At 43.1% G+C, this 17,044-nt stretch overlaps 1 protein-coding gene across 1 annotated transcript in view; it reads left to right on the forward strand.

Annotated features, from left to right (window-relative positions):
* Positions 1 to 17,044, forward strand: part of RAVER2 (ribonucleoprotein, PTB binding 2) — a gene marked incomplete at its 3' end in the record, with an annotated part of 41,411 nt that overhangs the window by 4,541 nt on the left and 19,826 nt on the right. The window contains exons 2-3 of the mRNA XM_082002722.1: positions 7,704 to 7,770; positions 14,276 to 14,745. Coding sequence (XP_081858848.1) covers positions 7,704 to 7,770; positions 14,276 to 14,745 — 537 coding nt within the window. The remainder of the gene's footprint in view (positions 1 to 7,703; positions 7,771 to 14,275; positions 14,746 to 17,044) is intronic.

Genomic DNA, 17,044 nt, shown 5'->3' on the forward strand with positions numbered 1-17,044 from the left:
CTTTGCAGAACATACTCCTCTAACTTGCAGTTCTTCTTGCAAGAGTGGGGAAGTGTCATCTGCTCTTACCAGAGTAATAACTTTGTGGCTTCATTGGGATGAAGGACCATAAGCAGGATCCAAGGAATCCTAGCAGGGCAGTGATATGTGATGTTTTATAGTAAGGCAGGCAAGATTGTCCCATTGGTGTCGGTCGTCTTTTTTAAAAATATCAGATAGTGAGTCTGTTCTTGTAAGCATTAATATCCTCTGATGCAGTTTTGTGGTAAGACTGATGTTTGTATGAAGAATCTTTTCAAAGAGACTTAAAGGTAAGGTTGGTTGTAGTTGTTCGTTTTATTCTGGTCAGTGCTTGGCAACGAATTAGCAGTCTCTTGGTTGGATGTCTTTTGTGATTGCCTTGTGTGTGTGCATCTCCCTGAACCGTCATCTCTGATGAACCAGCTGATCCATTTCAACAGCAAGGAACACAATCCCATGCAGTGTTGAAAGTGCAGTGTTCAAAGGCATGCATTGCAAATTGAAAATCCTTGGAACTATTCTAAAACTGCTCTGAGTGCTCCAGAAGGCAGGAGGACTGCTCTGGGCAGAAGGAGGGAAGGAAACGATAACTTCTTCTCTCCTTTACTGATAAAGAGATGCCAGGATGACCAACGTGTAAGTCAAGTTGTACCTTACTAAACAGGAAGTTTTATTTTGCTGGAGTATTGTATGGCAAGTCAGCTTCTGTTTGTTTTGGTTTTTGTAATTACCCCAGTGGATTAGAAGAATTGTTTTTTATTTCCCCCAAGTCATTGTGTTTTCACTGTTAGTGGTTCCTTATTTATGTCTGATTAACTTCCATAGGAGCAGTAACCCATAACTGTGACATAGTGAACAGTCTGGTACCCTGGCAGGCCAGTTCGTATCCCATGGTGTTGCTGTTAGGAAGAATAGACCTTGGATTATCTTGCTAATCATTACTGAGATTTGTAGCAAAATATCCAGTCCTCACTGCTAAGATCAGCTGACCAACAAGGGCTGTTCACTTTTTGATTCCCCTCTTTGCAGCTATGGAGCCAGTGCTGTGGAAGATGCACTTGCTTTCAACTATTTTTTTTCTGTGCTTGATTATCTTTAAATGTCACCATATTACATGCACATTTCTGCTTTTCTCCGTTAACATCTGAGGATAGAAAACAAATCTTTTAGAGGGGATGTTCTACTTTAATGTAGGACATGAAGTAAAGTAGGGCTGATTAATTATTTTAATACCCTGTAGTTCTTCTTTGGCATGACAGAATCTAAAGAAAGATGAAAAGTTTAGGTGTTGATAAGAAACTGGTGCAATCCACCAGGGCTAGGGATTTATTTTGTGTTTTGGGACCTGATGTACCCATCCAGGTTTTTCCACTGGTGTCTGTTCCTGATCAAAAGACAAATCACTACTTAGCATGATGCTATTTCTGGTGGTGGTTTTTTCCCGCCCCCACCCCCCTTCTTTCTCCCTGGATTAGCCACAATTTTTCCTTGTTCTTTTTGATCGAAAGCCTTTAATGAACTGTGATGATTTGAGGAAGTACACTCTCCCAATCTGTTGTACGCCAGACGCTTAAGTAGAAGGGGCCTTTGTATTGTAGTTAGTTCTCCGTCACACTGACTGAACATGAAAGGCATACTTGCTGGATGGGGAGTAGCTCTCATGCCTTAGGATGTGCATGCTTTTTGATTCTCTTTATTGCTATGCTTTTGCTTTGTGCTCTCACTCTCTTACATTACCTCTTCTGTCATTCTTTCATTTAGCTTGCATACCGCCCAGTATACCCAGGATGATGAAATTAATTTCTAGTGCCATAGTGTTGCTCTTATCAGCACACTAACATGTCTCTGGAAGATCAGGGAAGTAGGTTTTTCATTCCCTGTCCATCATAAGTCTTTTGAGAAACTGTTCTGTCTTAATGACAATGTTTTCTTATATTACTGTACTAAAGATTTTTGGAGGGTATGGTCTCACAAAAGTAAGAGTCAATTCTCAATCGCAAAGGTTCTCCCCAAAGGAAGTTCATGGCCTAGAATTACAGGCTTGATTTTATTTTCAGTTTCATAGTTTGTGACTCTTCATGGAAGTGAAGAGGGAACATGCTAAGCAAAAACTTTAGGGCCCACCTCACTGCTTACTGTTCCTGGATGCCTTGGCAGGTGGACATCTGCTACACATCTTAGACTTGATCCCACAGCCATTGCTCATCTAAGATCTTTCTTTAACACAACATTGAAAAAAACTTGAAAATTTGTCTGCCGAAGAAGAGAGCATAGTATACGGTATGGTGAGCCCAATCTCTGTCTGAAGTTTTGCTTGGTAGGAGCAAGGGAGGATTTATCTGGCACTTGATGCCCAGCTGGTGAAAACTTGAGGACCCCCCTACCTCTGTGGTCGATAGTAGACAGGAGATGTTTAAAATTGTACTTTGCAGTCTTTGTGCTTTGTTATCTAACCCTCTTGTTGGTGCTATGGACTCCACTTCTTAATCTCTAACAGAGTCTCTGGGATTTCCCCTCAGTAACAGATTATTGTTTTAAACCGTGTTGATGTTCTCTTGCTTACTACCTTTTTTATTTTTTTATATCTGTACTGAAGTCCATGTGTCATGTCATGGACTCAAGGATTTAGTGGTTTAAAATGTGAAATAAATGAACACCATGTTAGATCATTTGTAAAGCTTTTTCCTGAGAAGTCGTCCTCTTTCCTGCTCTGCCTGCACAAATGAAAACAAAGTCTTTTTTAGTTACGAGATGATTTAAAACTTCTTGGTTAGCCAAACATGTTATTTAGTTCAACTACTTAAAACATAATTGATTCCCGTTTCAAGAATATGCATGTGAAGTTTAGGCCTTCAGCTACTTACTGAGAGCCAAGTTACAGACCAGGCCTGTACAGTGTTTATATTGGAAACACCACTAAAGCTTGCTGTAGAAATCTGGCCAGGCACCATTACAATTGTTAAATATTTTTGTTGCCAGAATAACATAATTCAGTATTACGTCTAGAGAGAGAAAAATACTTGGTTTTAGGGTGCTGTAGACTTTATATACCTGGCATATTGTTCCAGGTGATGACTGAATATTTCTTGCATATTTCTTTTCTTGCACTACAAGGTCCTCGGTATGCAAAGCTGAAATAATACATTGAAATATAGAAATAATACGTTGTACTTTACTAATTTGATAAATAGGGTAACTGTGCCTGTTAATAACTCCCTTTCTCGTTTGAGTTTAAAAAAATCCAGGTAATAAAGCATAAAGACAGACCTCTCCAAGGCAGGCATTCTTTCCGTTTGAGAGACGCAAATTTCAAATTGATAGTATGTGGTAAAAACTCATGTTGACAGTTTTTCCACCCAAGACAAGACAGGACAGGCCAAGAATTGAAGTATTTCAAAACCACATTTCTTATAGTAGTAAATAATACATTTCTAAAGTATATTCGGCCTGTATTTACTAGTGGGTTCTCTTAGAACTCCCTTTAATATGTCTGGTTATGCTTTTTCTGCTAATTTTAAAGTATGAATTGATTATTTTCTAGTTAGGTTTTTAATTTTTAATGATGATAAGATTAACCAGCTTTCAAAGTCTGCTTTTAAGAACTTTTAAGGTTTAAGGAGCTGTATAGTAGCTAGGTATTATTGATTACATTTCAGTTCCAAGATGTTTAGTTAAAGCCACTGGCGTGACCCACCTGTTTATGCAACTGCTGTTGCTCTGAGCAAGCTCTCTCCTCCGTTTCTGTGGTACGTATCATCCTGGCTTTGACCAGGACACATCCCCTGGCAGCTGCCTGGCGGGGACTTTCCTCACGTACAAACACACCTCGTTGCCCAAGAGCTGGTGCTGAGTTTTACATCTGGTTCAGGAGCCAGCTACGTGTCGATCCTGGGAGTGCAATAATTAAGGGCCAAGATAGGCACCACTTTTAAACAGTGTTTGTGTTGGAAACTTCATGGGATCCACGACTGCTGTATGTCTGCCAGATAGCTTTACAATTGCTTACGATTTTTGTTGTCAAACTATCATAATCTAGCCTGACATTCAGTGCGTGACACTCATGGCAGCTAGACCTTGCGCATGTTAGTGGATGTTGCCATTTTGTTTAGACTTTATATGATGCAGTTAAACCATGATTGTTGTGGTAATTGGCAGTCACTTTTTTTAGACTAGTGGATGCATTCATGTATAAAAGAGGAAAAAGTCCTTTAGGAGAAGAACTTTTGTAAATGTTATGTGGAACAAATACTAATAGTGGCCAGGCTTGGTCAACAGGGTTTGGATGGGTCTATTGTGAGCAAAGTGGTGGCAGCTGGGGATGGCAATCACTGCTTGTGTGTGGTACCACCACCAGTTTATTACTACTGCTTTGCTAAGGCTCGTGTGATAAGAAATGATGAGCGCTTGCGTTGCCTTTCCCATGTGGCCGCCCAGCAGAAGGCAATGCTGACCTGGGGAGAGCGAAAGCTTTTCCTGCCGTGGAGCGCGGGTAGGGGCTGATGGCTTCTCCATGGGCATGTACAGTGATGGCGGTAGGTCCTGACGTGGGGACAGGGCTGGCGTAGCTGGGCTGGGGCATACGGAGGCCGGGTCCCCGGGTGCGTGAGCTGGGAGGTCGGGAACAGAGAACGAACTGTGGCTGTTTGTTTCTGCTGTGCTCAGGGAAGCAGCCCTCTGCTTACATTCTGTGCAAGTTAATAGGGTCGCACCGGAGAATATACCTGACTTGGATGACCCGTTTCTCCTCCTGGAGTAAACACTCCTCCTGGCCCAAATAGCAGGTAACTGCTTACACCAGAGGGAGCAACCACGTTCAGTGCCGTTGGTGCGCGGTGCTTGGTGGTGCACAGCGGAGCCCAGTTAGGAACAGTGAGTAAAGTTTTCTTGTTGCTTGCCCTGACAGTTCTGCTGTGAGCCTTTGGGAAATTATTAACATTATTAAAATGGTAGTAGTGTTCATTCTTTTTTTAACAGACCTAAGTGTTGAAAGGTGTTGAAGGTAAAGTTTTGAGGTGTGCCTAAGTTCAAAAGCTGGCTTAGTAATTCTGAAAATATTATGAAGAATCTTAGTCTAAAGTACACAGATATTTACATATCTGTTTAATTTGAAGGAATATACATTTGCTTAAGAATCAGCATGGTGTGTTTTATTTTTGTAGATTGTCACAAATGGTCTCTATGTGAAAAATGCTTTCACTGCAATACTACGCAAACCCTGTTCCACAGGTGAAGGTCTCAGCCCTGACATGGGCGCCCTGAGAGCACAAGGACAAGCACCTTCCTGGAAGAGCCCATTGCACAAACCTGCAACATCCTGCTGAAATTGGTGTTAAAATCTTTCAAAAAATCACTTTGCTTAAGTTAGGTTTTCATTTTAAATCTTCCTCACGTTCTCATAATTTTTTACATGAGACCTCATGATTGTCCCATGAAGGTATGTTCACTACAGGCTATTTTCCCCTCTCAGTTAAACTTTCAAACAGTTACTGGGAAATGATGTGGAATCATCTGATTCAGAGGTGACTTTCAAAAGCGTGTTCAGAGCTGTTTGAAATAATATTTCCTGCTACTTAATCATCGTATAAAATTTTCAGTGTTACTCTTGTAAAATAATACAGGAGATAAAAAAGGTAAATATGTCCCCTTTTTCCTAAGTGGGACAGAGATAACTTCTTTAGAGTCTTTAGTACCACAGTAAAGCTGAGCTGAACAAAACTCTGCGGAAAGTGTCTTCTCAGTCTCTTATGACTGAGAATGAGCTACCGTCTAATTCTTGTTAGAGAGATGTCCACAGTCAAATCACCTACTTGACTTGAATCTTTGAATTGTGCCTGGCGTATTTTGCTTTTCAGAAACCACATCCTTATCACATCTGATTAGAGGATGGCTGGTAGCTTGAGAAACACTGCCATATTTTATTAATGTAGTATTTGACAGCTGTTAAATAGTGAAACTAGAGATTGGTGTTCGCTTGACTAAAAGGTATGCACCTGATACCAGTCACAGAGAACCCAATTAACCTCTAGGCTCTATATATTGAATTAGCAAACCGGCAAGTAGACTGGGCTGCTGGAAATTGTCTGCAACTAAACTTTCAGACAAAGTTGGTTGATTATTTTGCTTACTCAAATGGTCTTTTGCTATTGTGTATGGGATTTATCCAACTAAAAGAATACAAATATCCAGGTTACTACTCATGGTTTCTTCTTGGGGATGATTAATGTTCATATCTGCATTCTTGCCACTGAACTGATAATAGTCCGTGGTTTTTGTAGAGCGTGCGCGTACACCTTGCTCCTGTGGGAACAGCTATAGCAAACTGGTACACACCTCTTACACTTGCTCCTACGCCACCCTTCCCACAGCCCTGCCCTCTCCCCATTAATTATAAAGCAAATAATGCTCTTGGGATTGGTTCTTCATTGAGCATCTGTGCAGTAATTGATAGAGGAAACTTTCCAGGGGGTATTCTGGGCACAATTATCTGCTGATTGAAAGAATATCCATTATTAAAAGGGTGAAAATCTGTTAAAGTGAACTTGAGCAGTTACAGGAAACTAAAGCAACTGTTGCATTTTAGGACGGTGTTGCTTGCCCTCGGTAAACTGCATGATGTGATGCTGCAGGTATTTCTTGTCTGTGTGGTATTTTAGCTATGCTAGCTGTACCTTGGAGAAATTGGGGGGGGGTGTGCTGTTTAATGAACCATGATGTTCTTCGTCTTTATCAAAAGACAATCAGCAGGAGACCCTGTTGTGCTTATGTGACTTTATATAATGAAAAATAAATTAATCTAAATTCAGTAACCCAGTTTTTATATGAGATAAACCCATTACTGCAGTAGCATAACCAGTTCTTTTGAAAAAAAATACTTGATAGTGTTTCCGTGGTGAGTTTTTCTGTATTGGGAAAGGTTTTTTTGTTTGTTTGTTTTTTTAAATGAAGATTAATTTACACACTTATTTGGTCTGGTGAATTATTTATCTGATGCTACTTGTACTTTTCTCTTGTGCTAGTTTTGGCTGGGGTAGAGTTCATTTTCTTCGTAATAGCTGGTATAGGGCTATGTTTTGGATTTGTGCTGAAAACAGTGTTGATAATTCAGGGATGTTTTAATTACTGCTGAGCAGTGCTTACACAGTGTCAAGGCCTTTTCTGCCTCTTCACCCCACCCCACCAGCAGGGAGGCTGGGGTTGCATGGGAAGCTGGGGCAGGACACAGCTGGGACAGCTGACCCAACTGACCAAAGGGATATTCCATAACTATACAATGTCATGCTCAGCATGTTAAGCTGTGGGAAGAAGGAGGAAGGGGTGGAGGGACGTTCGGAGTGATGGCGTTTGTCTTCCCAAGAAACCATTATGCGTGATGGAGCCCTGCTTCCCTGGAGATGGCTGAACCCCTGCCTGCCCATCGGGAGTGGTGAATGAATTCCTTGTTTTGCTTTGCTTGCATGCATGGCTTTTGCTTTACTTATTAAACAGTCCTTATCGCAAACCATGAGTTTTCTCACTTTACCCTTCCAATTCTCTCCCTCATCCCACCGCAGGGGGATTGAGCAAGCGGCCGTGTGGGGCTTAGTTCCTGGCTGGGGTTAAACCACGGCAATGAAGATGAATTTATACACCTATTTGGTCTGGTGAATTATTTAGCTGATGTTACTTGTACTTTTCTCTTTCAGGAAATCCATGACTTATTTAAAGATTATGAAATCAAGTATTGCTATGTGGACAGAAATAAAAGAACAGGTAAGAACTTAAAAACTTCCAGTGTCATAAGTTTCAGTTATGAAACTAGTGAGGAACATCATCTGCCATGTATGAAGTCATCAAATTCTCTGCTGTCACATAGCTTGATTGTCCCTCAGTGCCTTTTTTGGCTGCATGGTTTGTCACCTTCTACTGAAGTCAATGGAGAGTTGGAAACTTAGTAAAGTTTCAGATGTCAGCCAGGAGTAGATAGGTCCACTATGGTATCTCTCGGGCGTATTCCCTTAGTGAGTGTCTCTTTGGGACAAAGCCAACCTCAACTGTCTGATTTCCTTTGAAAAACTAGTCCTGAGGCCTCTCTTAGGACAAACCACGTGTGCCTATGACACGATCAGAGGAAAATGTACCTAGCTCCAGATGCATTTGTATTAGGTTATATAAGCCAGAAGCAAGGAATACTTAAGTCTTTGAAGGAAATGTTGTCCTCAATTAAATCCTGAATTACTTAAGTCTGATCTTCCATTTACAAATTAATTCTCTAAATAGGGGATTCACAGATTTTTAGCACTGGTGAGGTACAGAGATAACAAATATTTCTCTACACATTCCTGTCCTTCCAAATCACCATAGGTCCCAAGCCTGGGCTATCTCCTGAGGCAACCTTGGTTTCCAGGACAAAATCTTAATGCGGTAGCTGTGGTAGATTTCTGTCAGGATTTCGTGAACATAATGGTGTCCTGTCTGGTGACAACTGCCTCTAAGGAGCAAAAATTTGTGCCTAAATGTTCCATTATCTTGCAAATTTGATTTCTGAATATGGAATAAGGCCAGTTTGTGTGTGAGGTACTATAAACTGCTACCTAACAACAGACTGAATGTCTCTGTTCAGTGTGATGGGAAATATTTGAAAATACTTGGAAAAAGTAAGAGCAGGATGCATTTTCTTAATTTAATCTAGATGCTCACATATATAACTCTTTTTACTGTATATGTATTTGTGTTGTTTTTAGAGTGCATACATATGTGTCTTTGTGTATATGTAGATATATATAGTACTTTGCCTATTCATGTGAATTTTTGTATGTTTTACTGCACACCTCTGCAAATTTTCGTGACTGGAATACACTGTAGGTGTGGGGTTTTTTTTCTTGGCTTCTTATTTGGATAGATTAAAATATCTCTGTATTCATGAAGGCTTTAAAACTGTGTTCGGAAGCCCTAATATCACGGAATCTTAACATGTTACTATGCAAAGTTTTTGAGCCTTTCAGCTCTTCTGAATCACGCTGTTTATATCGCAATTATTTTTGGTGTTAGTAGTTTTGCTGTGCAAAAAGCTAGTAGTTTTGACTGTGGGTGGTTGCATGTATTTATTCTGTCTTGTACAAGTAAGTACTGACACAACAGAACAGTCGTCCACCCAAAAGTTGGACATACATATTGCAGCTTGAACTCCATTTGTATTGAGGTTTTTTTGTGTGTTTGGAGGTTTTGGTTTTTATTTGTTTGTTTTTTGTTAGATAGATTTAATGGCATTTCAGTTTAATGGACGTAATTGGAACTTTGTGGAGCTCTGTAGAAGTTTCCAATTAGATCTTTTAAAATTCTCCAGAGTAAAAACATTTTCACTTGATGACACTAATTTAAGATTAATGATAACTCTCGGAATTAGCCGTAAATGACCTCAAAACATAGGGAAATTTTTTTTTATCATTAAAAAAAGCTAACAGTATTTTTAAACTTCATTGTCTTCTATCCATATCTTCTATGTAACTATTTTTAGAATACCAAACAGTATCCTGTTAGAGAAATATGTGTCAGAATACTGGAGAGCAAAATCATGTAGATTACCCAAGCACATTTGAATCTGTTTGAGAACCAGGTTGCTGATTTCCACACCATCTCATCTTTATCTGATTATTGATACATCTCTTCAGTTACGACAGATTGTAAAATCCACTGCAAAGGCATTGGTTGTATGTTAGCACAAACTAATTGTTTACAGGATGCATAAAAACATTCAATTTGACTAGAACAGCAAAGCTGAGATCTCAAATAATATGTGTATAACACCAAGATTATACTTGCTTCTGTTTTCTTTATAAACTGCTACAAGATAGTCACAGACCAGAACTTGCTTTAAAACATCCTGTGGACGCGTATGTTTTAATTTAATTGTTTAATTAGAAATGCTCGCTTAGACTGTTGTAATTAATGATTATTAACGCAGGAAAGAAAATATTAGTACTTTCTGGCTGGCTCTAGGACTGTGAGGTGGTAAAGATACGGTGTACAACGCTCCCTTTGTCCATGGCTGCACTGCCCTTCAGTTACCTGTAGGATGATGACAGGGTACAGATCCAACCTTTGTACACCGGCTGCGTGTTCCTTCCAGCTGCTTGTGGGACCACGACCTGGTACAGAGGTGGTGGGTGTTCCAGTATTCCCTTGGTCCATGGCTGCGGGCACTTCTGAGCTGTCTGTGGGATCTGGACAGGGTACATTGGGTGGTGCGGCTAGGTTTTGTCCATGAGCATGGGCTCAGATAAGATAACAGATAAGTTGGGATGTGCAGTTCTCCCTTTGTCCATGGCTATGGGCACCTTCTTGCTGTCTGTACGATGATGGGGAACAGATATGGTGGTGGATGGTGCAGCACTCCCATTGTCCATGGCTGTGGGCATCTTCTGGTTGGCTGTTGTATGATGATGGGGTACAGATACAATGAGTGTTGCAGAAGTCCCCTTGTCCACGGTTGCATGTTCCTTCCAGCAGCTTGTGGGACCATGACATGGTACAGAGTTGGTGGGTGCTGTGCTGCTCCCTTTATCCATGGCTGCAGGCACCTTCAAGCTGCCTGTGGGACCTGGATGGGGTACAGAGGTGGTGGTTGGTGTAGCTCTCCCTTTGCCCTGGGCTTTGGGCACCTTCTGGCTGTCTGTAGGCTGAAGACGTGGTACCTATATAGTGGGTGTCGCAGAGCTCCCTTTGTCCATGGTTGTGTGTTTGACCTGGCTGCTTCTGGGACCATGACAGGGTACAGAGGTGGTGGGTGTTGTGGCTCTCCACTTGTTCATGGCTGTGGGCACCTTTGAGTGGGGTGGACCTGGCTGGTTGGACCTGGATGGGGTACAGATGCGTCGGGTGGTGCATTTATGTTTGTCCACAAGTTTGGACACCTTGTGGCTCTCTGTAGACGGAGGATGTGGTACAGATACCGTAGGTGTTGCAGAGGTCCATTTGTCCATGGCGGCGTGTTCCTTCCAGCTACTTTTGTGGGACCTTGACATGTTACAGAGCAAGGAGGTGTTTCAGTGCTTCCTTTGTCCGTGGCTGTGGGCACCTTCACGCTGCCTGTGGGACCTGCATGGGGTACAGATAAGTTGGGTTGTGCAGCTTTCCCTTTATCTATGACTATAGGCAACTCCTTGCTGTCTGTAGGGTGACGGGGAATAGATTGTTGACAGATGTTGCGGTGTTCCCATTGTGCATGGCTGTGGGCATCTTCTGGCCGTCTGTGCGATGACAACAGCGTACAGATATAGTTGGTGTTGTGGAAATCCCCTTGTCCACATCTGCATGTTTCTTCCAGCTGCTTGTTGGACCATGATACAGCACAGAGTTGGTGGGTGTTGCAGCGCTCCCTTTTTTCACGGCTGCGGGCACCTTCGAGCTGCCTGTGGGACCTGGATGGGGTACTGATAACAGTGCGTGGTGTGGCTTTCCATTTCCCAGGGCTTTGGGCACCTTCTAGTTGACTCTGTGATGGTGACGGGGTACAGATACAGTGTGTGCTGCAGAAGGCCCTTTGTCCATGGTTGCATGTTCCTTCCAGCTGCTTGTGGGACCATGACAAGGTACAGAGTTGGTGGGTGGTTCAGTGCTCCCTTTGTCCACCACTGTGGGCTCCTTCAAACTGCCTGTGGGACCTGGATGGTGGACACATACAGTGGTTGGTGTAGCTCTGCATTTGCCCAGGGCTGTGGGCATCTTCTGGCTGGCTGTGTGATCATGACAGGGTACATGTAGGTTGGCTGTTGTGGAGCTCCCTTTCTCCATCATGTCTTGTAGGCACCTTCAAGCTAGCTGTGGGTCCTGGAAGGGGTGAAGATGCATTGAGTGGTGCAACTCTTCCTTTGCCCACAACTATGGGCGCCTTCTGGCTCTCTGTATGGTTGTGACAGGGTATGTATACAGTGGCTGTTGCTGAGGTCCCCTTATCCATGCTCCATGGTCCTTCCAGGTGCTTCTGAGACCATGACATTGTAGAGATGTGACAGGTGGTCTGGCGCGCCTGTTGTGCATGACTGCAAGCCCTTTCAAGCTGCCTGTGGGACCTGGATGGTGTACAGATACAGTGGGTGGTGTAGCTATCCCTTTGCCTGTAAGTGGGATGCCTTTTGTCTGGCTGTGTGATCGTGATGGTGTACAGATATGGTGGGTGTTGCAGAGGTCCTTTTGTCAATGGCTGCATGTTCCTTCCAGCTGCTTATAGGTCTATGACATGTTGCAGAGGCAGTGGGTGTTGCGGTGCTCCCTTTGTCCACGGCTGTGGGCTCCTTTGAGCTGCCTGTGGGACCTTGATGGTGTAGAGATTCAGTGAGTGGTGTGGCTGCTCTCTCTTTGCTCAGGGCTTTGTGCACCTTCTGGTTCGCCTTTTGTTGAGGACGGCGTACAGATATGGTGGGTGGTGTGGTTGTACCTTTGTCCACGATCGTGGGCACCTTCTGGCTTTCTATAGGATGATAATGGGGTACAGATATGGCAGGTGTTGCGGAGCCTCTAAGTCTTTGCTCGCCTGTCTCCTCATCTGCCAGTGTGGGCTGGCACAGCCCTTTTTATACCTGTCTTGGGCCAACCATGTCTCTGACCCCGCTGTGACGTGGAGCACCACAAGCAGTCTGCTTGCTGTGACATGGGCATGATATCACCATGGCTGGTGCCAGGATCTCCTTTGGGTCCCAGCCCTCGGCTACCCAGGCGAGAAGGTTGGGGAGCTCCCTTTGCCCATGGCTTTGGGAAACTCCCTGCAAGACCCTCATGGGGTAGAGGACAGGGCTGTCTTATCTGTCCTGTAGAGCACTGATAGCTCTCTGGCCAAGTGATGAGGTGTGAGCGGACAGGAGCTGTGGTGTGGTTGTGTCCCTTTCCAGGAGTCTGGCTGGAGAAGCAACAAAAGAGAAGTCACCCGCCGTTGCTGTGGGCAGCCCTCTTGCCTTCCCTTCCGTGCCTGCTCCTCTCAGCCTTCGCTTGCCTGACTCCTCGTCTGCCAGTCTGAGGACAACCGTGTCACTGACCCCTTTGTCATGTGGACAACCACGAGCAGTCTGCTGGCTGTGACATGGGCTGGTGCCTGGAGTTGGTGCTGCATCCATGTGATACCGCTTTTCCAGCAGTCAAATGAGAAGACACAATTAAATAAACAATAAAATGAAATAGAAAACAAGAATTGGTAGTGCTGGGGGAGGAAATGAAGTAGCTCTAGGATCAATGTAAAGAAGAGCAGCTCAGCAAAGGGTAAAAGAGAATTAAAAGCAGCAGGTCCTACCCACTGCCCTGTTTTAAAGATTTGAGTGGTACTTGGTGCTGAGGTTTGTGGGTTTGAAGGCTATTCTGGAAGAAAGACTCTTGTTGGGTTTTCTGAAGGTGATCTTTCACACCTTTGGCAGGGAAGGCATGTCCCAGTGCCCAAGCCTGCGTCCACGAGTGGCTGGCAATGCTGAGGGTATCTGCATGAGGTGTGAGACTTGTGTCTCTTTTTCCCTGAAATGAACCAAAGTTTTTGCCTGGGACTGCCCTGGGCTGTGCACTTCAGCTGGTCACTGGAAGAAAACACATGAATTAGCTTCCATCTGCTTGGTTCACTGTAGACTGTTACGTCCTCTTTAATTCACAGGGTACGAGGCAACAAGTGCTAACTGAAACATGGGAGTTTTCCTCTGAACATCAGGAAACACTTTTTTGCTGTGAGGGTCACCAGATACTGTGACAGGTTGCCCAGAGAGGTTGTGGAGTCTCCATCCTGGACATGGTCCTGCGCAACCAGCTCTGGGTGGCCCTGCTTGAGCAGGGGGTTGGACACGATGACCCCCAGAGGTCCCTGCTAACATCTTCCAGTCTGTGATTGTGTGAAATGCTTTACCTAAAAATTATCCAGTAACCCCAAAGTGAGAATTTATGGATGCTACCCCAAAGAAATTCAGTAGAATCAGTAATGTGTTGACTTCAGTATAAAATGTAATTGCTTTTTGTTTCCCAAATGTAAAACTTTGTGGTGCTACAAGTAGTGAGGTTGTGTGTATCTGTGTTTCTATAGTCACTTTTTGACTTAATTACTGATGATGTCCAGTTGATAATGTCAAATTTTAAAATGTATATTACAGCATATCTCTCTATCTATTGCATCTTCAGGGTAAATCCCAAACTCTTACTTTTCCTGTGACCTACACTGGTGGGTTTTAGGGGGAGGGAGAGGTATAGTAATTACATCTGTAGCTGGAGAGAGGCTGTAGTAGGTGATGTAACTTCTTTTGATCTCTTACAGCGTTTGTTACTCTGTTAAATGGAGAGCAGGCTCAGAACGCGATTCGGAAATTTCACCAGTATTCTCTTCGGGGAAAAGAAATATCCGTGCAACTCCAACCAACGGATGCTTTGCTGTGCGTTACTAATTTGCCCATTTCATTTACGTTAGAAGAGTTTGAAGAACTTGTGCGTGCGTATGGCAATGTCGAGAGGTGTTTTTTGGTCTATAACGAAGTTACTGGCCATTCAAAGGGCTATGGCTTTGTGGAATATATGAAGAAGGACTCTGCTGCAAAGGCGAGACTGGAACTTCTGGGGAAACAGTTAGACGAGAGCACTCTCTTTGCACAGTGGATGGATGTGAACCAGCTGACGACAAATCTTATTCACTCCAAGTGCCTTTGTGTAGATAAATTTCAAAAAGACTGTGCTGATTCAAAAGAACTGATCCAAGCTTTCTCAGTAAAGTATAAACCTGTGTTCTGCCAGGTATGTTGAATTTGAATCTTTTGGAAGAGCAAGGTCATGATTTAAGTAGCTCTGTATTTGCATGCTTCACTGCTTGTTGTCTTGTACTTTCATTTTTCATTTAAGTAGTGGATGGTTATGCATCTGCATTGCAATATATGATGTGGTACAAATGCTTCATTGGTATGGGTTTGCAGTGATTGGTCTGTGTCATCTGGGAATTCTGCAGGAGACCACTCCCATGAAGCACCAATAAAATGTTTATAAGACATCCCTTCCTCATTTATTTTATTGAAAATAATTTTAGAAATGTTTTAGCTTTTAAAGTAATCGTTGATGATGGCTTTATTGCTCAGTGAAGAAGGCCAGGTGTATGAACACCGCAAGTGCAACAGTTTAGGTGGTGGAGAATGTATATGTATGTATATAATGAATATATTTAAGAAATCCCTGCAAATATCTACTGTTTTTTTTCCCCTAACTGAGGAAGATGTAGGCTTGGGATCTTATAGTCGCTGGGCTTGCTAGTGATAGGGGTGGTACATCTTTTGGAAAGCATGTAGAAGAGGTAGATCCTTACTAGCCTTTGCAAGTGTAAAGGTTTCCTTCTCATCTTCATGGCTTGTGAGATACTAGACCATAAATAAAATGTTGCTCATAGAAGTGGACCATAAATGACAAACTATAAACAGGCATCTTTATATTCACGCAGTTGGGTATGATTTCAGTTTTGTTTTTTTTTTTTTTCTTAAGTATCTCTGAAGTCTCCCCAGGGATTAGCTTCAGGGATAAGTAACCAGAGATTTTCAGCATCTACGACCGGAAGGTCCATCAGGCTGTCTGATCTGACCACCTGCAGGCCACCACATTTTCCCTAGTGCTCCTTTCAAGCCCCACTAATTTGTGGTTGGCTAAAGTACATCCTTATACTTGCTTGATCCAAATACACCAGCACATGCATAAATTGGAAGTAACTCTTTCCAGAAACTGCCCATCCCTTGTTATTTTGCACTTGTGTCTGTTTTGTCAGTAGAATGTATCTGTCTTCAGCTTCACCTCACTGATGACTAGATTGAGGAGCCTTTGCTCCCTACTGCTTTCTTCCTGTAAGAAGGTATTAAATGCTGTAATCAAGTCACTTGCTCAATCTTTGTTTAATTAGCTAAACGGATTGTTCTTTTAAAGTCTTTTATTTCAGGGCTTTTTTCCAGCTGTCAGATAATCTGGAGGCTGTTATCAGCTCCCTCAACAATTTTTCAACATTCTTTTAAAATTCTGAAGTTCAAAGAATAACAGGCTGCTTTGATAAAGATGGTTTTCACAAACAGTATTCTACTGTGTAGTTAGAGGCACTTAAAAATTGACTTTTACCTTCCTTCTTAAATGTACATGGGTCACATCTGGTATAGGTGAGGAGGATCTGTTTGTGTATGCCTTGTATCAGTAAATGGCACTAAATGCATCTTTCTATAAAATACAGAAATTAAACAGTAATGCTTTTGAATTAGGAAATAGGCACTCAGTCAAAAAGATATCTAAGAAAGCATTCTTGGCATGTTCTCATATTACCTATCACTCGTATAAACACGCTGTGTAATAGACTGATAGGTAGATAGGCCCTCAGCCTGTTGCTCCGAGATGTGCTGGGTACACTGCAGCACACTGGAAGTCTTACGGAGATGAGCCGGGGCTCCTGAGGTCATAGGAGCCAACAGGGGAACACCGGTGAAATACCTCAGAGGAGTTAAGGGGTGTTCCTCTAAGAAGGTGACATGGCTGACAGCCCAGCTGAAGTGCCTCTACACCAATGCATGCAGCATGGGCAACAAGCAGGAGGAACTGGAAAGCTAGAAAGCTATGACGTCGTCGCCATTACTGAAACTTGGTGGGACGAATCCCACGATGGGAGTGTGGCTATCGATGGCTACAGGCTGTTCAGAAGGGACAGGCGAGGAAGGAAGAGCGGAGGCGTTGCCCTCTATGACGAGAAATGGATTGAGTGTGAAGAGCTGTCTTGGAGGAATAGCCGCAAGCAGGTCAAAAGCTTATGGGTAAGAACCAGGGACCGATGCAACAAAGGGAACCTTGTGGTTGGTGTCTACAAAAGGCCACCTGATCAAGGGGAGTCTATTGATGAAGCCTTCTCACTCCAGCTGCAGGAGGCATCGTGCTCCCAGGCTCTCATCCTGCTGGGGGATTTCAACCACCCTGACATGCTGGGAAAGCAGCACGGTGAGCTGTAGGCAATGCAGGAGACTCCTGGAGTGTGTGGAGGATAACTCCTTAAGCCAGGTGATAGATGGCCCTACCAGAAGGGATG

The sequence above is a fragment of the Phaethon aethereus genome, assembly GCF_964289735.1.
Source record: "Phaethon aethereus genome assembly, chromosome: 8".
NCBI classification, from domain to species: Eukaryota; Metazoa; Chordata; class Aves; order Phaethontiformes; family Phaethontidae; genus Phaethon; species Phaethon aethereus.